The 20780-nt window shown below is 41.2% G+C and overlaps 1 protein-coding gene across 2 annotated transcripts in view; it reads right to left on the bottom strand.

Annotated features, from left to right (window-relative positions):
- GMDS (GDP-mannose 4,6-dehydratase) overlaps window positions 1-20780 on the bottom strand; it is a 453328-nt gene that overhangs the window by 304620 nt on the left and 127928 nt on the right. For both annotated transcript variants that reach the window (XM_053247716.1, XM_053247715.1), the window contains exons 5-6: window positions 18300-18492; window positions 15140-15244 (exon numbers count right to left, since the gene is read on the bottom strand). In XM_053247716.1, the coding sequence (XP_053103691.1) occupies window positions 15140-15244; window positions 18300-18492 (298 nt within the window). The remainder of the gene's footprint in view (window positions 1-15139; window positions 15245-18299; window positions 18493-20780) is intronic.

Below are 20780 nucleotides of genomic sequence, written 5' to 3'. Positions count from 1 at the left end.
ATGTAAACTGTTTTGGGAACTTGGTTGAAGAGCAGTATATAAATATAATGATGGTGATGATGATGATGATAGATTGACTACATGGATTGACTACAAGAAAGCCTTCGATTCATTGCCTCACACTTGGATACTAAAATTGTTTCTAAACAACAGGTGTCAGCAAAAACATTCAGATATTTATTAAAAAGCAATGAGCATGTGGAGTACACAGTTAACAATCAATGGCGAGACAACACAACAACAATGACAATACAATTCAGGGATCCCAGGTCCTTGGGAAGGACTCGATGTCTGGATAAAACAAACCAGTCAATAACACCTGTCTGACTGTAAACAAGAAATAATTTCAAAATCAAAACCAGGCAACCTCCCCTTTGCTTTTACCTCAAAAACTCGAATGCCATTTAACAGAAAAGCAACAAGAACTAAAGTAAAAAATAACTGAGCACATCAACCAAACAACCACCAGGGTTTGACTTCCAGTGCTAAAAACAGTTGCCAAAAAACAACTTGCTAAGGCATTAAAAGATGTCAATGCTGCGCTTGCAGAATTAACAACCAATAATTTGCATGAAACAAACCAACGAATGTACAGTGCAGCAACAATAACAACACAAGAGCTCGGATATAAGATCAGTGGACCTGTAAAAAAAGAAAGTAGTACATCACCTAAATGGAAGATTAGATTAGAAAATAAAATCACCAGGCTAGTAAAATAAAATCGTCAGATGCTAGTAAATTGAAAGATATGAAAGACAAGAAACTGAAGAATGAAAACACCAAACAGTATATGATCCAAAAATACCACCTAGATTCAAGGAAAATTAGAGAAGTCCTGGAAATAATAAAGCAGCAAATAACAGCAGTGTCAAAGAAGATTAGCAGATACGAAGCCAGAATTACACAACACAGGCAGAATCTCCAATTCCAGTTGAATCAGAGACGTTTCTACCAAAGCATAGAAGGAGAAACTGCAAGAAACACAGAAACACCAAATAAAGAAGAAACAGTGTAATTCTGGGGGACATTATGGGACAATCCAATAGATTATAATAAAAAAGCAGGCTGGGTGAAAGAGGTCAAAAAATGTAACCAACAAATGCAAGATCTAATAATAACATCAGAATTAATAAGTGAAAGAGCAAAGAAAATTAAAAATTGGACTACACCAGGCAACGATGTTACTACATGGCTTTTGGCTTAAACACCTAACAAGCCTTCATAAACAACTATCAAAACAGTTCAATCACATTTTGCAAGGAGGTGATATTGAACAATGGCTAACAACTGGGAAAACTCATCTCATCATGAAAGACCCAGCAAAAGGTGCAGTTCCAAGTAATTATAGACCGATCACCTGCCTGCCAACCATGTTCAAATTATTAACAGGAATAATAGCAGATAAAGTGATGCAACACTTATTAACTAACAAACAGTTTCCAGTTGAACAGAAAGGAAATTGTCCAAACACCAGAGGCACAAAAGACCAGCTGCTGATTGACAAAAAGATTTTAGAAAATGGCAAGAGAACTAAAAACAATCTAAGTGTTGCATGGACTGACTACAAGAAAGCCTTCGATTCATTGCCTCATACAAATGTTTAGAAACAACTGGTGTCAGCAAAAACATTCAGATATTTTTTAAAAAAGCAATGAGCATGTGGAGTACACAGTTAACAATCAATGGAGAGACACTTGGACAGGTTAGCATTAGAAGAGGTATTTTCCAAGGGGACTCACTATCCCCTCTGTTGTTTGTAATCACCATGACCCCACTTTCACAAATACTAAACAAAACAGGCCTCGGATACCAAACATCTAAAACATCAACTAAAATCAACCATCTGCTGTACATGGACGATCTGAAGTTGTATGGAAAGTCCCAGTCAGAAATCGAATCACTGCTAAACACTGTCCGTATATTCAGTAGCGATATAGCAATGGAGTTTGGACTAGACAAGTGTGCTACATTAATAATGAACAGAGGGAAAATAAGAAAAACAGAAGGAATAGAACTGCCCAATGGAAACAACATCAAGAACCTGGAAGAGAAAGAACATTACAAATACGTGAGCATTCTCCAGGCTGATAACATTGCACTGAAGTTAAAAGAAAAATGGGAAGTGAATACATCAGGAGAGTTAGAAAAATCCTCAAGTCCAAACTCAATGGCGGGAACACCATACAAGCCATAAACACCTGGGCTATACCTCTTATCAGATACACTGCAGGAATAATAGACTGGACCCAGGCAGAGCTAGAGATGCTAGATCGTAAGACTAGGAAAATCATGACCATCAATCATGCTCTGCACCCCCGCAGTGATGTCGATAGGCTATACCTCCCTCGCAGCTCAGGTGGAAGAGGAATGCTGCAAGACCATCAAACAGTAGAGGAGGAGAAAAGTGGCCTTGCAGAATATATCAAGGACAGTGAAGAAGATGCACTTAAAATGGTCAAGAATGAGAAACTATTCAACACCAATGAAAGAAAGCAGGCCTACAAGAAAGAACAAGTCAAGAACCAAGCAGAGAAATGGAAAAATAAGCCCCTGCATGGTCAATATTTGCACAGTATAAGTCGAAAATGAGACATCACCAAGACCTGGCAATGGCTTAAGAATGGCAACTTGAAGAAAAAACAGAGGGTTTAATATTGGCTGCACAAGAACAGGCACTAAGAACAAATGCAATAAGAGCAAAAGTAGAAAAGTCAACAACAAATAGCAAGTGCCGCCTTTGTAAAGAAGCAGATGAAACCGTGGACCACCTCATCAGCTGTTGTCAAAAGATCGCACAGACTGACTACAAACAAAGGCATGACAAGGTAGCAGGGGTGATACACAGGAACATCTGCAAAAAATACAAGCTACCTGTAGCCAAAGATTGGTGGGACCATAAAATTGAAAACGTTGTAGAAAATGAAGATGCAAAAATATTATGGGACTTCCGACTACAAACAGACAAACATCTGCCACACAATACACCAGATATCACTGTAGTTGAGAAGAAAGAACAACAAGTTAAAATAATCAACATAGCAATACCAGGGGATAGCAGAATAGAAGAAAAAGAAATAGAAAAAATCACCAAATACAAAGATCTACCAATTGAAATTGAAAGGCTGTGGCAGAAAAAGACCAAAATAATCCCAGTGGTAATTGGCGCCCTGGGTGCAGTTCCAAAAGACCTTGAAGAGCACCTCAACACCATAGGGGCCACAGAAATCACCATCAACCAATTACAAAAAGCAACTTTACTGGGAACAGCCTATATTCTGCGACGATATCTATAACAACAGCAACAACATTGACAATAAAATTCAACCATCCCAGGTCCTTGGGAAGGACTCGATGTCTGGATAAAACAAACCAATCAATAACACCTGTCTGACTATGTAAATAAATAATAATAATAATTTATTAATAACCCCTGCTAACTGGGCAAAGAGGCACCTTTTACCGTGGTGATTTTCTTTATTTAGTAGGGGGAGAGTAACTGGCCCTATCCACCCCCCAGCACAGTACCTCCAGTGACTGTTGCTGGTGTCTTATCTTATGTTTATTTTTTAGAATGTGAGTCCTTTGGGGACAGAGATCCATCTTATTTGTTTATTATTTGTCTGTGGAAACTGCCCTGAGCCATTCTGGAAGGGCGGTATAGAAATCGAATTATTATTAATAATAATAATAATAGTAGTAGTAGTGGTGGTCATCGTAGTAGTCATAGGAACTAGACAGGTGGAGTGATCTGACTCTACTAGACCTCTTATAAGCTTTTAGTGTCATCAGTCCTAGGATCCTCCCGTCCTGGTCGCCTGGCCAGGATGGGAGCTAGGGAGCATTGTTTTGCCGTGGCTCTAGTACTTTCTGGTGCTGGAGGACTCCCTGTTTCACACCTTGCCCTTTGGTCTATGATTTCCAATAAGGTTCTATTATATCCCCCATACTTAACATCTACATGAAAACACTGGGAGAGGTCATTTGGGGGTGAGGGAATTGGCACTGGTTGTTATCAGTATGTGGATAACACTAGGGGTATCTATCATCATCTTCCTCACCTGAAGAAGCTGCGGATGTCCTGAATTGGTGCCTGAAATTGTGATGGATTGTATGAGGGTTAATGAGCTGAAATTAATGCAGTCAGGACAGAGGTTTTTCTAGTCAGGAGACAGACTGATCTGCTGATGGTACGTCAATCTGTTTTTAACTGTTGAAAGATCAGATTCATAGCTTGGGATCTAGTTTTACTTCTAGATATTCAAGTAGCAGCTGTGGTCCGGGGAGTTTTGGTTGGTATACCAGTTTCACCTGTTCCTGGGAGAACTAGCCACAGTTACCCATACCCTTGCCAACTTGCATAGAGTGAGCTCATGGTATGCATCCATTTGATGCAGCCCTGGATTAATCATAAGGCAAAACAAGCACATGCTTAGGGCATCAAGGGAAGGGGGCAACACAGAGTTTCCCCTCTAGCTATCATGCTCTTAACTCTTTTACTGAAGATAAGAACATAAGAACAGCCCTGCTCGATCAGGCCCAAGGCCCATCTAGTCCAGCATCCTGTTTCACACAGTGGCCCACCAGATGCCACTGGGAGCCTACAGACAGGAGTTGAGAGCATGCCCTCTCTCCTGCTGTTACTCCCATGCAACTGGAACTCAGAGGCATCCTGCCTTTGAGGTTGGAGGTGGCCTGCAGTCCTCCAACTAGTAGCCCATGATAGACCTCTCCTCCATGAAGTTATCCAAACCCCACTTCAAGCCATCCAGGTTGTTGGCTGTCACCACATCTTGTGGCAGAGAATTTTACAAGTTAATTATGCATTGTGTGAAAAAGTACTTCCATTTGTTGGCCCTAGATTTCCTGGCAATCAATTTCATGGGACAACCCCTGGTTCTAGTGTTATGTGAGAGGGAGAAGAATTAGGGAAATCTAATTCTTCTCCCTCTCACATAATACTAGAACCAGGGGACTGTCTATCCACTTTCTCCACACCATGCATGATTTTATAGACCATAAAATATTTTATATTTTTCTAAACTAAAAAGCCCAAGGTGCTGTAGCCTTGCCTCATAAGAAAGGTGCTCTAGGCCTTTGATCATCTTGGTTGCCCTCTTCTGCACTTTTTCCAGTTCTACAATGTCCTTTTTTAGATGTGGTGACCAGAATTGTAAGCAGTACTCCAGGTGCGGTGGCACCATCATTTTGTATAAGGGCATTATAATATTAGCCGTTTTATTTTCAGTCCCCTTCCTAATGATCCCTAGCATGGAATTGGACTTTTTCACAGCTGCCGCACATTGAGTCAACATTTTCAACGAACTGTCCACCACAACCCCAAGATCCCTCTCCGGTCAGTCACCGACAGCTCAGATCCCATCAGTGTATACTGGAAGTTGGGTTTTTTTGTCCCAATGTGCATCACTTTACACTTGCCAACACAGAAGCACATTAGCCATTTTGTCGCCCACTCCCCCAGTTTGGAGAGATCCTTTTGGAGCTCCTCACAATCAGTTTTGGATTTCACTACCCAAAAGAGTTTGGTATCATCTGCAACCTTGGCCACCTCACTACTTACGCCTACTTCTAGATAATTTATGAATAAATTAAAAAGCACCAGTCCCAGTACAGATCCCTGGGGGACCCCACTTCTTACTTCCCTCCATTGTGAAAACTCTCCATTTATACCTAAAGGCTATTCTCAAGATGGGAAGAAATCGGGCTAGCCTCCGCTAAACCAATTTTGTCCCATTGTGTGAACCACCAGGCTCGGCTATGAGCCCAGTGGTTCCTGAGTGGGTAACCCGCCCCTTAAACCGGGTTTGCGGAGCGAGCACTCTGCAAACTTGGTTTTTTGGATCATGAGATCAAAATTGATTACATACTTAATATTAATAACCCAAGTGCTAGTCTGCAGCGTATTTCTTGACTGCTGGATCCTTTACTGTTTATGGTCGATCCTAAAAGGCAGAAGCTTCTTTTGACAATGTCTTCATTGTCAATTCTGAGACTGGTTGCTGTACCCATTCTCATTAGTTTAGTCTTCTTGACATTTTCAAGAAGGGGGTTGGAACTCGGGAGACGATTTTGATCTGCCTGTTCTGGATGGCATCACACTTACCCAGAAGGAACAGGTACACAGTCTGGGGGTGCTTCTGGACACATACCTCTCCCTGGTGTCCCAGGCTGAGGCAGTGGCTAGAAGTGCCGTTCTATCAACTTCAGTTGATACACCAGCTGTGTCCATTTCTTGAGATAAATGACCTCAGAACAGTAGTACATCTGCTGGTCACCTCCAGCTACTGCAATGTGCTCTATGTGGGGTTGCCTTTGTACATAGTAGTGACCATATCTAAAAAGATCTACACTGGTTGCCGATAAGTTTCTGGGCAAAATACAAGGTCTTGGTTATAACCTATAAAGCCCTAAACAGCTTGGGCCCTAGGTATTTAAGAGAAAGTCTTCTTCGCTATGAGCCACACCAGCCATTGAAATCATCAGGAGAGGTTCATTTGTAGTTGCCAGTCTGGTAGCTACTCGGGGAAAGGCCTTCTCCATTGCTGCCCTGAGGCTTTGGAACACTCTCTCTGCTGAAATAAGAGTCTCCCCATCTCATACAACTTTTAAAAAGGCGGTCCTCTTTTATCCCATTATCCGTGGTCCTGGCATCCACGATTTCATGTATCTACGGTTGGGCCATGTACTCATCCTCATTATCCGTGGTTCTCAAAATAGTTAAAATTCACCTATCCGTAGTTCCTAAGTGTCCGGAAATGACTTCCAATGTCATTTCCGGTCACCATTTTGCTGAAGAGCCATTTTGTGGCTCTTTCTTTTTTTAAAAAACAACAAAACTTTCCCCTGTGGTTTTTCATGGAAAATTGGCAGAATTGGGTTTGGGGGGGGGGCATTGCTGGACAGCTGGAAAACTGGAGAGCATGGTGCATTACTTTATTGCTCTTAGTTCTGCCTCTTCCCCGCTTTTTAAGCCATTTTTTGACCTCCAGGAATCTAACCACCCAATTCCTATTGACTCAAGGTCTTGTTATCCATGATTTCATTATCCATGGTTGTAGGTGAGAATTGAACCCCTATGGATGATGAGGGCCACTTTTATAGTTAAGCAGTATATCAAGATTACCAACATTACCAAATATTGTTTTAAAATTTTAAATTGTAATGTTTTAACTTTTTGCTGTCATTTATTTTAACCAATGTTTTAATTTTTCTGTTGTTGTTGATTAGTTTTAACTAATGTTCTAATGTTTCTGTCACCTAGAGACGTACGTTTTGGGCGGTATAAAAATATGTTAAATAAATCAATCAATAAAATTAAATTGCAATGCAGAATCACATCATAGGTTTTCAGAACTACATAAACATCTCAGATCAACTAAATAGGAGCCTTTGGAGTCAGGTGGTATATAAATAATAAAATAAGATAAAATAAATCATCACACCTTGGTAGAGATAATGCAGGCAAAGGATTAACTGACCATAACTCACATATGGTAACTTAACAATAGGGCATTAAACAAGCACAGCATGAGCATCACTAAAATGAAAATCTGACCTTGCTTTCATTTTTGATTAAACAGCTGGAAGGGGGAAGATGCGTCTATTTAATCTAGTATGAATTTATTTATTTATTTATTTATTTATTTATTATGTTTCTATACTGCCTGATAATAGAAATCTCCAGGCGGTGTACAAATTAGAATATAATATAAAACAATATAAAACAGTTAAAATTCATAAAACAGATAAAATCTCAATAAATAAAAACACATTAAAATTTTAATGTATTTTAATGCCTGTATTTTAGCCCCTATGGGCCCCATAAACACATGTCTATACATGTTATGAAAATAACTACCACAATCACAATTTTGCAGCTACTAAGAAATCAAGAAGGTATGACCCCAGTGCACATAATTTAAATAAACGCTATAACACAGATATTCCATCTCTCTATTATGTTCTTGGTCATACAAGGAGAAAAAAAGCACCTCATTTATCAGAAAGTTCTGGCAGACATCCAAAACATTCAGGTAATCAGCAGTATTATTTACAAAGGGATGCACTGATACGGTGCCACATGGGGATTATACAGTGGATTTTACTATGTAACTCTGCTTCATATAGTCTCTCCAAGAGAATTTATGCACTGTGGCTTGTCTAAGAGTCCTGTAAATGTTTTGAAAACTATGTTTGCTTCCAAACAGATTGACAATACTCCCCACATTCCCAACTGAAGCACTGATTCACTGTTAGGAGTCTCAGCATTAATATTACTTGGATTCAAAGCCCAGAGGGTGGGCACTTTTCAAATAAAAATCTAATAGCATTAAGTATGCTAATCAAACCCCATTTCCCTTAACACCTGAAAAGTGCCTGAATGACAAAGTATATTGATCAACTGATCGATCAAGTGCCATCAAGTCAGTTTTCAGGAAGCATATTATCACAATTTGCCATTTCTCCTCCCACACTACAGAAGATAGCATTGATAATGTTATGAAATTGATGAAATAGCTTAAGCTACTAAGAAAAAGGCTATCTCCTTAACTTTTTGAGAACTGCAAAAGTTGCAGATATTTCATATTAACTCTCTAGGCACGAAGGCACCAGTCTCGCCCAAATTGTTTCTTTGACTGCTTTGTTCTTGTTCCAATGGGAGAAGAGGCACATACACATTTCACAGGAAGTTCTTGTTCATGAGAATGTGGCACAGTCACATCATGCACATACACAGAAACACACTTTCTAAAATAGAAGAGTGCAACTTAAAATCACAGCCTCACCATATCTAGTGGCATAATAAATGTATCAGAGCAATGTATAAGGCTGGAAGCTCAGTTAGAAGCAGTCTCGAGATGGTTAGAATGTCAAAGAAGCATTAAAGATCAAAAGCAGTGATGAACACTGAAACCTTTCTCCTTCTCCAAAATCAAAATACTCTTTTCAAAGAGGCAACCTAACCTAAAAATTGATTCATATGAAATTCAGCTTACTCTCGATTTTAGAAATATCAGAAACCATAGAATAGATTTCATTAATTTGACTAAAAATACCACAATCATTTTAATTAATTTAGAAACACATGTTAGAAATATGAAAATAAACTTTTCTCATATCACATAAGATGGAAGGTTCTAAATGGTTACTATAAGTTACCAATATTTACTCGAATGTTATTGCATCACAATAGATAATGATACAATTATAATTTCCAGAACTAACAAAAATAATGCCTGCCTTTTGGGGAGATGGTATCCTGGTGATCCAAAAATATTTCAAGAGACTTTAAGATCCTATAGTAAAAGCATTTCTAATTATAATAATATAATATATAAAGAACAGACATACATATCATAATGCATGCTGTCACTTTGAAATGGGAATGGACAAATGGCAGCTCAAAGATACTTACAAGAGACAGCTCCATTCCTAAAGAGAGGTTCACTACCTTCAATGCAATTATGCATTAATTTTAGATGCTACAATAAGTAGTACAGTGGACTTTATTTTATACAATTACTAGCTTTAAGTACCCAGTATTGCTCAGGCTTATGGTGCGGGTTTCTCTTTGTTATTACATCCATATCAATTTTGTGGATCTACCTGTTGTATATTTGTCTGTGTGAAGTGGTTGTCGGGGCTCCTGGGTATCCTACGTTACTTGTAGGGTCCCAGGCAGTCACTGTGCAAAGTTTGGTGCTGATAGGTCAAAAGGTGTGGGAATGCATAGGGAACAGACAGACATTCAATTTTATAGATGTATAGATGTTTTCTTTCCATAAAAAGCTCCACATAAAGCCTCTTCACACAATCATCAAAACCTGGGATAGAGGCAAATAACCCAGGGTTGCATGCCTATGTGAATCAAGGCAAATCCCCCAAGTCCTGGGAGTCCAAATCTAGGTAACTCTGCTTCTAACCCTTGAACTCAGGTTAGTGAAGAGTAGTAGCCACGCAACCTCTGGTTGTTGATCGTGTGTCCATTCCCCTGTTTTTGCAGGGCCCAATCAAAGAGTGTTTCAGCTAGAGGGGCTGTGATCTGTGAATATGCTGCTCTGCACAGCGCACTCTAGAATCGCTTGCTCAAAATGGTTTGAATGGGGCTTGCCCTTCCTCGTGGCCAGATGGATGCTGTGATGTAATGAAACCTTCCCTACTACTCGCAGTGCAGTGCATTGTGGGAAGTCTCTCTTGATATCTAGAAGACTTTCCTTCATCCCAGCTCTCAGCAGCCATGATCATCTGTGTGAGGAGCTGAGCACTAAACAGAGACTCTGCTTTCTGCAGGCATGAGGTTAGGGCTCTTCCCTACACCAAACCACCCTCAGATGAGCCCCCAGTAATTAACACTGACCAACATCCTGACTAATGTATACTTTGAACAAAATCATGCATGCAGTACTAGCCTCCGCACTTCCGAAGCAAGAGTATCCTTGCACAAGAGCATGAAGATTTTCCGTGCTCTCTTCTTACTCCAGAAGTGTTGACAGCCGAAACATGTCCCTGAGGGTTACACAGCCCTCAGAGACACGCTTATGCTGTCAAAGAGCAAGGAAAGAGTGCTGAAAATAGCCATGCCCTTGCAAGAGCACCCCTGCTTTCGAATTACAGTGTGCATGCTTAGTAGCTGAAGAGCTGTTTTATCAATTTCATAACATTATCAACGTTAATCCAACTGATTCTGACTGTTTTATGTGAGGGGGCTTTTGTTTTATTGCTAGCACTAAATATTCCATTATTGTATGGTTACTGACTGATATCCAGACTAAATTACTCATGAATCGTTCCACTGAAATTAATGAGACAAATTAGTCAGTCCCATTCATTTCAAAGGGGCTACCCGGATGATATCGGGATGCACATTGGTTCTCTTGCCCTTTTCTGCTCCCCAGGAGCCCCTTGTGCTAGAGGTCAGGGTGCTGCTTCATCGGGATTGTGTATGGAGGTGACTGGGAGTAGACATATGGCAGGGGCATCATCATCCAAAGTGATTAAATTGGGAGTAGTGGAAGATCTTCCCGTTAGTGAACATTGTCTCCGGTCACAGTTGAAGCGAGACACGTCCCCCCCCCCCCCAAATCCCAGTTCATGTGGGGGTAACCAACCCCGCTCTAAAAACCAGCTGAACGGAGGGGCTTTGGTTGTTGATCAGAATATAGTTGCTCTTAGCAGGCTGGTGCTTATGGAGAATAATCAAATTCAATCTAACAATCTCCAGGGCTTTTTGACAGACCCCCACTTCACCTCAGCAGCCAGTCTCCTTGTTAACAACGATACAAGGTTGTTTTCTTGTATAGAGGATGTACCCCCCTTCAGCCATTGACAGTGACTGGATCCTCGAGAACTGCTTTGTTGTACATGGAATGTGGCTAGCTGGCTCTCTAAGTCAGATGACGGCGCTGTGGCTGAATTCATCTCTAGCTTGGACATCCTCCTCTTACAAGAGACGTGGGCAATGGGGGATATTGTCCTGGATGGTTTTCGGGTAGTTTGTAATCCCGCCACCCTGAGTGGAAAAGGGGGACGGGTGAAAGGAAGCTTGGCAGTTTTGGTAGCCTCCTCCTTACATCCCTATCCCCTCCTGCCCCTTGGGTGTTGGCAGTTCTCCTGCAGTTTGGGACTTTTCAGGTATTGCTGTTCAATGTTTGTTCTCACTCTCAGCGGAGATACTCACATACAAGATCTATCTGGCAGAACCTGCAAATGTATACAGAGGCTTGCATTCAGATGTATCCCAGGGCCTCTTTACTTTTGGGATGTGATCTTAACACTAGCCTGGGCCAAGATGATGTTATGTTATACCATTATTTTAAGCAGGTTCAGCCAGAGGAATGTGGGTTGTCTATCCTTCTCCCATGACTTGCTAAGGATAGGGTTTGTAACCTGGCCGGTTTATGCCTTGTCCAGCTCGCAACCTGCCTTGATTTAAATATTTTGAATGGTGCAATTCCTGGTGATCGTCCTGCAGAATTTACTTTTGGGGCAGGCCGGGGTCTCTCTACCATTGCCTACTGGCTCTCTTCCTGTGATTTAGTACCTAATATAGAGCAGCTATCAGTACTTCCATATCCCGATAGTGATCATTTCCCCATTTTGTTAAGGATTAAGATCCCTTCCGGGAGCATTCAATTTTGGGAGTGTTCCCTTACCAACAGTATTCCAACTTTGGGTGGGATTCGGGTGAACTGGAATTCTAGATGGTCTGCTTCGATTCATATCCTATTAAATTCGAAGGAGATGGGGTGTAGTCAGGACAAGCTTTTAGATGAAGCTGGAGGTTCTGGAGTTTTAGATAATTATCACCATCTGATACATTGCATTCAGGAGCATTTTCATCAGGGCAGCTTAGGGAACTCCTCTCTTAAACCCAGGTCCAAAGAGTGGTTCGATCATGACTGCCGAGTTGCTAGAAAGCACCTGGCTACAGCTTTTAGAGCTTCTCAGCAGGACCCTAGGATGACAACAAAGGTCAACTTGCTGGCTGAGAAGAAGTATAAAGGCCTTCTAAAGGAAAAGAAAGCACTGGCCTTATGATCCCTGTGGAAGGATCTCTTTGAAGCAGCTAAAGGTGCCAATGACTCTAAGTTCTGGCACTTAGTGAATGCACAGTGGTGCACTCATCCCCTTAATGCCAGCTGTGTAGTATCTGTGAATGAATGGGTAACTCATTTTAGTGATCTTTATAATCTCGGGGAGTTCCTTTCAGCTTCTGGGAAGTTGGATTTCAGCTCTGTTTCGGGATGGCCACCAGTTATGGTATTGGAGGTGGAAAAATAAATAGATGAAATGAAAACTAGTAAGGTCCCAGGATTTGATGGTATTAACCCTGAGGCTATTCAATTGGATATTGAATGGTGGCCCTGTGCTGGCCAGGCTTTTCACCTAAATAGACTCCACTGGTCAAATTCCGAAAGAGTGGAGTATGGCTGTTATATTGCCAATTTATAAGAAAGGGGAAAGAAATCTCCCCTCGAATTATAGGCCTATCTCACTGCTAAGTGTAGTCAGCAAGCTGTATGCTAGGCACCTTTTAGTCAAACTTCATGCCTGGATGGAGGATGAGAGTGTTTTGGGGGATGAGCAGGCTGGGTTTAGAACTGGATGATCTACTATTGATCAGGTCTTTATCCTCCGACATCTGATTGGAAAATATGGAGATAAGCCTGGGTTGGGTTTGTATGTGGCTTTCATTGATTTTAAATTAGCGTTCGACTCTATATCTAGAGGACTGCTTTGGGAGAAGCTAGCTCAAACGAACATTGACAAGCGGCTTCTTTTCTTAATGCAACAGCTTCATGCAGGCTCGAATATCAGGGTCAGATGTCATCCTAAAGGGGAGCTTTCACAACCTATATTCACCTATAAAGGAGTGAGGGAGGGATGTATCCTTGCTCCCTCGCTTTTTAATTTATATCTCAATGACTTGGCCCCTTGTCTAACCGACTCTAGCCTACATTCGCCATCTGCAGCAGGTGTGCGTATTCCTCTTCTTCTTTATGCAGATGCTGCTGCTATTTTATCTAGGGCTCTGGTGGGCCTGAGGCGAGCCCTGAAAAGATTGGCCCTCTACTGTAGAGCAAATTATATTTTAATCAATTACTCAAAATCCAAAGTAATGATTTTTGCAAGGAGACCTAGGCAGTTAAAATGGTCGATTGAGGATCAACAGTTAGAACAGGTTTATACATATAGATATTTAGATGTGACCCTGCAAGCAAGGGGTTCATGGAAGGCGCATATAGATCAAGTTATTCTTACGGCAGGGAGAAGTTCTCTGGCTATCCGGAGATTTTCCTGTTCTAAAGGAGGTGAGATCATTTCGGCTGCCTTGAAATTATTTGCAGCCAAAGTTAGGAGCCAGCTATTATATGGGGAGCAACCTGGTCCTTTTCCTTCATACAAGTCTATGGATGTGGTTCAAAATGACTTCCTTAGGGCTCTACTTAGAGTACCTAGATGCATCTACAATGTATTGTTAAGATTTGAGTTGGGTGTTCTGAAGATCAAGGTCTGGGCCTGGTTGTCTATTTTGACCTATTGACTTAAAGTCAGATTTTTTTCCTCGAGGATGGCTCTCTCTTATCCTGGCTGATGTATTCCAGCCCACTTGGGCCCGGGCTATTCAGGACAAAATTGTGTCCTTGGGTCTGTCTATGGACTACCTGGTCTTGTTAAGTTATGACCAGGCTAGGCAGATCCTGAAGCAAAGACTCTTGGACTCTGAAATTCAACAAGAACTCTCCTGAATCCCTGATTGTACTAAAAGGAGGTTGGGTTTGAGCAGTTCTAGCTGGGGCCCTGCTGCCTATTTGAATGCTCTGAGCATGACATGCTACCAGAGGACCTTTTTTTAGGGCAAGACATGACATGCTACCTTCAGCAGTGCTCTCGGGAAGGTTTCTGGGGATCCCCAGGGAGGATAGATTATGCCCATGTGGTATGGGGGAAGTCGAATCCATCCAGCATGTTCTGTTGCGCTGTCCATTGTATAGAGAATTAAGATGCTCCATATTATCTCCTCTTCTGACACCCTTCCCAGGCTGTTCAGGAGACTTTTATGTTTCTTATCTTCTTGAGGATAGAATTCTAGATGTCACCTTTAAGGTGGCCAAATTTTGTTCTATTGCAGTATTGTTACGGCAGCGAGTTCTTCTTGATTAATTTTATAATTTTTATTGATTATTTATCCGTGGATACTTATGCACATATTCACAATTTCCTTCTTCAAATTGTACTTTCCTATGTTATGAGATGTTTTGTTTATTCATTCATTCATTCATTCCACTGAAATTAATGGGACAAATTAGTTGGTCCCATTCATTTCAAAGGGGCTACCCATGAGCAGGGCTAGGAAATCCACTACTCTGCTTGTCTGTGACAAGAGAAAAATGATGCCCAGCAAGTGAAAAAATGATTCTTCATGAGCTACCAACATAGCTCAATGAGTAAAGCTTTTGTCTGGCTGCTGAACAGAGCCAACATTTCTTGACCCCTGCCCATGAGAAATTTAATCTGGAAATGAACTAATGTTCTGCATTTTATAAGTTGTGTTGGGCTGCAAACTGCAGGAACAGCAAGATACAAACAAACAAACAAGATTTATTTATTTTTTCCTAACCTCTCCTGGGACTCTCGTGGTTGAAGAGAATGCCATTCACAGCAAAGAGATTATAGGCCTCCCGGAAGTTCACCACAATCCAATAAGCATATAGCTTTGCTGCCCCTGAAACAGTAATTGTAGTATATCTGAGACATTTTCAAAGGTGAATATGCATGTCAATGCATATACACAAGCACAATCAGGAGAAAATATATTCAAAGAAACTTGAATAACTGAACTATTTTATTAATATTTCTATGTAAACCGTTTTGAGAACTTTCCCCCCTCTTCTGAAAAGCAGTATATAAATATTCATAACAACAGACTTTATTTTTAAATACCAACATGTGGAACAAAACAGCACCAGCGCTTACCAGCAAGCATTAGAGAATTATCTCATTTATTTCCTCTCACAGACTCACTACAGTTCATATTCAATTACAGTACTTTTAAAAAACCACACCCTTCGCACTTGTTGAAGGGGAGGGACCACAGCTCAGCAGGAGTCAGAGAGCACATGCTTTGCATGCAGAGCAGATTCAGTCCTTGGCATCTGCACAGATAAGACTGAAAAATACCCATCCAACCCAGAAGAGCTGCTGCCAGTTAGCATGGACAATACTGAGCTAGATGGACCAACAGTCTTACCCAGTATAAGGCAGTATCCTATGTAACCTGTGAAAGACTCAGTTGGAGAGGCCTTTGGCCAGAGAGAGATTACTTTTGGGGAGAGGGGGAAATGAGAAACACCTGATTTGTGGCCGTGTTTTAACTCAGCCACAAATTAATTCAAAATTGGTTTGAAGCTTTAACATGACAATATGCTAACAGGACAAAGAGGCAGCCTTTAAAGTGTTAACACTCTTATCTCTAAAAGGGGAAGAATAACTCTCTCTCTTCAGATTCAACCCAGCACAGTTTCTATCCAAGGGCTATTTCCTGGTATCTCCCTTGTGTCTGTGACAGCAGTTTTACAGCCATTCTGCTCAAGAGAATCTTCTTGCTGGTTAAAGAAACAAATAGCAGGATTAATTGTTTATTTCTTCAGTCAGCAAGAGAAACCTCTTGAGCAGAATAGCTGTAAAGCTTCGGTCACAGCTCACAGGGGATGAGGGCTGGGTGGCATGTTGGAAGAAGATGCCTCACTTTCTCAGCCCATCCCCTCACTTCCTCTCTTTTAAGCAATTTCAGTCTCTCTGACTGAAAATAGGATGTTTGAGGCTAGGCAGAAGAAAGCTGCCTCCAGTGGTGTACTTAGGTAATTTGGAGTCTGGACCTAAAGGCCTTTTGGAGCCCACCCCCTGCCCACCACCAGATAATCAACAGATTACTCAATCCATTTCAAATTCAATATTCCTCTCAACCTGCCCAACATCTGTGCCAATATCAAAGCACTATGCTGAGCCATTCCAGGAGATCTAAAGAGTGGGACGAAAGGGGGCTTTAGTTCCAGAAGATTTTGTAATTTTCTGCCATGAAACAAGCCAGTTGATTTTTTTAAAAATTCAAAAAATTATTAAAAATCAACAGATTACCAATACACTTTACATTATATATACAGTGCTCTCGCACCCTGCTCTACATCTGTGCCCAGTAGTCAAGGCCCTGTGGCAAGCCATTCCATAAATATGCATGGAGAGGGGAGAATAACCTCAAAAAGGAAATCATATACTTTCTTTAAGGAGTGGGAGGGCAGGGAGGGCAGGGCAGGGCAGGCAGAGAGTGTGCACAGTGCTCTTTCTTCATGGCTGTCTCTGCCTGCAGGAGTGGAGTTGGAAGCTCGGTTCCCTGGAGCTATTTTGCACGCGCGCACGCGCGCACACGTTGGAGGAGCATTTGGAAGACTAACCATGCGTTAGTCTTCCACCTCCTTCCCCAGCTTGAAGAGAGTTTTGTTTTTGGAGATCTTCTTGTTTGTTTGCCTTCTCCCATTCTCAGCCCCAGGGAGGGTGGGAGGGTTGGGAGCTGCGCTTTCCAGCCTGGGGCTTCCTCTTGGGACAGAGTGGAAGGGGAATCTCGGCAGGGCCCTTTGGTTGCTCTACTTTGCTGCTCAGGACCCGCACAGCAACAGTCATCCTCCCCATACACCCCTCCCCCGGAAGAGATAGCAGCCTGATCTGGACAGACCTTACAGCCATGCTGCCTCTTTTGGCAGCAGCCACCAGGCTCTCTCTCGTGTGGAAGAGCAGAGCATACTCAGGCAGGCGTACGCTGCTTCTGAGTCACAAAGAGAGAGAGAGAGAGAGAGAGAGAGAGAGAGAGAGAGAGAGAGAGAGAGAGAGAGAGAGCAACTTGGCTGAGTAGCGCTCAGCCCCATCTGGCCCAGATGTGATGCTGTGAGCTGGGAGGAGATTAGGGCAGGTGCGCTGGGGCTCAGTGGGTGATTTGGAGCCCCAAAACAGGATTTGGAGCCCAACCCCAGACAGCAAGGGCTGTGAGGCCACAGACCAGCATCCCCAAGTACAGGGGTAAGAGCACCACTGCTCCCTCCCCTCATTTCCTTCTCTGGCTTCATCTTCTTCTGGAATAGGAAAGTGCATTTCTGCTGGGCAGACAACAGCAGAGCCAGCAATGGGCAAACAAGCAAAGAAGTGAGCTTTCTGCTTGGCCTCAGCACCTCTGGCAGATGAAAAGGTTAAGTTGTGTGGAAAGCAACAAGAGGACTGAATTTTCCCACACAACTAACCCAAGGAACTGTAGTCAAATCCTCCTCATTTCTTTTGCTAGCCCTCCCTCACTTTGCCATCCATGACAGACAAAATGGATGGACCTTGGATGGGGAAGCCAATGCTGCTCGCTTTGAAGCCAGAGGGGTAGTGGTGGTGGGCACACTAGCAGAGGCAGATGGGATGGTAGCAGCAGCAGATTCTATCTGGACCAGTGCATACAGGAGAAAGAAGAACGAAAAGGAATAGTGTATTGAAGTGGAGAAGGGGCTGCAGCAGGCAGGTAGGGTAATACCCAGTGGAAGGGCAGGTCTCACACTTGTCACTCCTAAGCATGCTCGCTACCTGCAACTTTCTCCTGAGTTTGCCTGATAGAGGCATCATTGTCATTTGCTTTATATTGGATGCCAACATCAGCAAGAGCTATTTTGTGCTTCATAACAGTTATGCATATCCAAAGAATGAGATTACAACAGATGATCAGGGACAAACATACATACAAATATATTTACCATATGGTGATCTGGGATAAAAAGGAGTGGTCTCTTTTTGAGGTATTTCCTGCACTTTCCCATAAAGTTCACTTGTTGAGGCTTGGTAGAACTTCACAGAGTTTATAAGACCACAGGTTTTGATAGCATCTAGGAGTCGTAAAGTGCCAATTCCATCAACATCCGCTGTATATTCTGCTAAATCAAAAGATATCTGTGGAGAAACAAAAAGACAAAAAACAAACTAAAGCACTTTACAAAATGCAGCACTATTCAAAGCATGAAATGTAAAGTTTCAAACATGCTCCGCAAAATTGAACTGGATGTACATCAATTCATATTCAGATGCAAGCCATTTTTTTTCCTTAAGGAAAGAAAGTTTAAGTGATCACCCAGCAATCTCTCTCTCTCTCGCTCTCTCTCTGTGAGAATCTCAGAATTCCTGGATTGATTCGGAACAAATTTGATACAGTTGTAGGGACACATAGGGACACCTCAGCAGCTTAGTTTGTGATGATGTCATTCAACCCAGTTCAAGATGGTGGATGCATGGATGTTTGGAGGCAGAAAGGAGTTAACTTGTGAAGATGGTATTTATTTATTTATCATATTTATATATTATATTATTTCTTGTTTACACAGTCAGACAGGTGTTATTGACTGGTTTGTTTTATCCAGACATCGAGTCCTTCCCAAGGACCTGGGATGGCTGAATTTTATTGTCAATTGTTATAGATATCATCGCAGAATATTATATTATTATTATTTCTTGTTTACACAGTCAGACAGGTGTTATTGACTGGTTTGTTTTATCCAGACATCGAGTCCTTCCCAAGGACCTGGGATGCCAGAATATATTAATTAATTATTTTATTATTATTATTATTATTATTATTATTATTATTATTATTATTATTATTAATTTGATTTCTATACCAGCCTTCCAAAAATGGCTCAGGGCAGTTTTACACAGAGAAATAATAAACAAATAAGATGGCATCTGATATATACCATCTGATATGTGTATCTTAATTATCAATTAAGATTATAGTGAAAGGAAAGTAGCTAAATTAGTTCTTACCAGCAATTCTTATTTTTAATAAAGGGGGCCTAACATTTATTTGAAGGCACACATACACAAATGTTTTCCTCTCCGCAGTCCCTCATTATGTCCTGACCTGTTTGTGAAGGAAACTTCACATCAACCTAGTGGCCATCTAGCAGACTGGGTGCTTGCAACAGAACTGTACTTGAAGTCAGGGTCCCTATGACAATTAATTAATTAATTAATTAGATTGATTGATTGGTTGGTTGGTTGATTTCTATACCACCCTTCCAAAAATGGCTCAGGGTGGTTTATACAGATAAATAATAAATAAACAAGATGGCTCCCTGTCCTCAAAGGGCTCACAATCTAAAAAGAAACATAAGATAAACACCAGCAACAGTCACTGGAGGTCCTGTGTTGGGGGTGGATAGGGCCAGTTACTCTCTCCCTGCTAAATAAAGAGAATCACCATGTTAAAAGGTGCCTCTTTGCCAAGTTAGCAGTACCCTTTTTTTTTTTTTTGGTGGGAACAATATTTTTTATGTATTCTGAAAATATACACATATATATATTTTCAATATACTCGGCTCCCATGTATATCCAGATATCCCCCTTCTGTGTAGCTGATCCCATTTTATTGCCATATTAGTCAGCACAAGACCACCCACTTTCGAGGGTCTGATATAGTTAACCAGAAAGTGTTTGTTCATTAACAGAACATGGTTAAATTGTTTAATTTAAAGAAAAATGCTTAGTGGCTTTAACAGAATTCCAGTTCTAAGGTTTCTCCAGTCTCCCTTAGCATTTAGTAGTCACTCACTTATCTGAGCAGTTCATATCCAAGAGCTGAGCAACCAGAAGGAACCCATGACAACACTACAGCAGTTCAGCCTATGTCAGTCAGAGGCAATATTTCTGCTCACCAAAATATTCCTGTGGCATCAATCAGTCAAGCAACATCATTAACTGTTAACATGGTAGTTTTAATTAAGACAGCTAGATGCTAGTCTGGTGGGAATAGAATCCCCTTCTATGAGATTTCAAGTCCCTTTGAAGGAGCTAAAGTTATACATATTACTGAGCAATTGATTAACAATATTATCCATTTTTGCTTTTGTGTCATCTCCAGAGAAGAACTTTTATAAGGACTGTTTACATTTTATAATAAAAATTGGTATAGAGGAAACAATGAAGAGAAATAGGAGAAATATGTGAGATTCAGAATGGCTATAAAACTTTGCCACAGATACTTACTCAGACATCCAACACAATCCAAAGCATGTTTACACAGAGGTAAGTCTCATTAAATTCAGTTGAATTTATTTCCTAGTAAGCATGGTTTACTGTAATTATCATTTGTTATTAATTTAATAGCTGTCAGATTTATACAAGGCAAACAGTTTTTAGACCACATTGCTTAAAGTCTCAAAATTACATAAATATTTTAATAGCAG

Source organism: Hemicordylus capensis, chromosome 4, assembly GCF_027244095.1.
Source record: "Hemicordylus capensis ecotype Gifberg chromosome 4, rHemCap1.1.pri, whole genome shotgun sequence".
Classification (NCBI taxonomy): domain Eukaryota; kingdom Metazoa; phylum Chordata; class Lepidosauria; order Squamata; family Cordylidae; genus Hemicordylus; species Hemicordylus capensis.
This window is presented reverse-complemented; position numbering and strand designations above follow the sequence as displayed.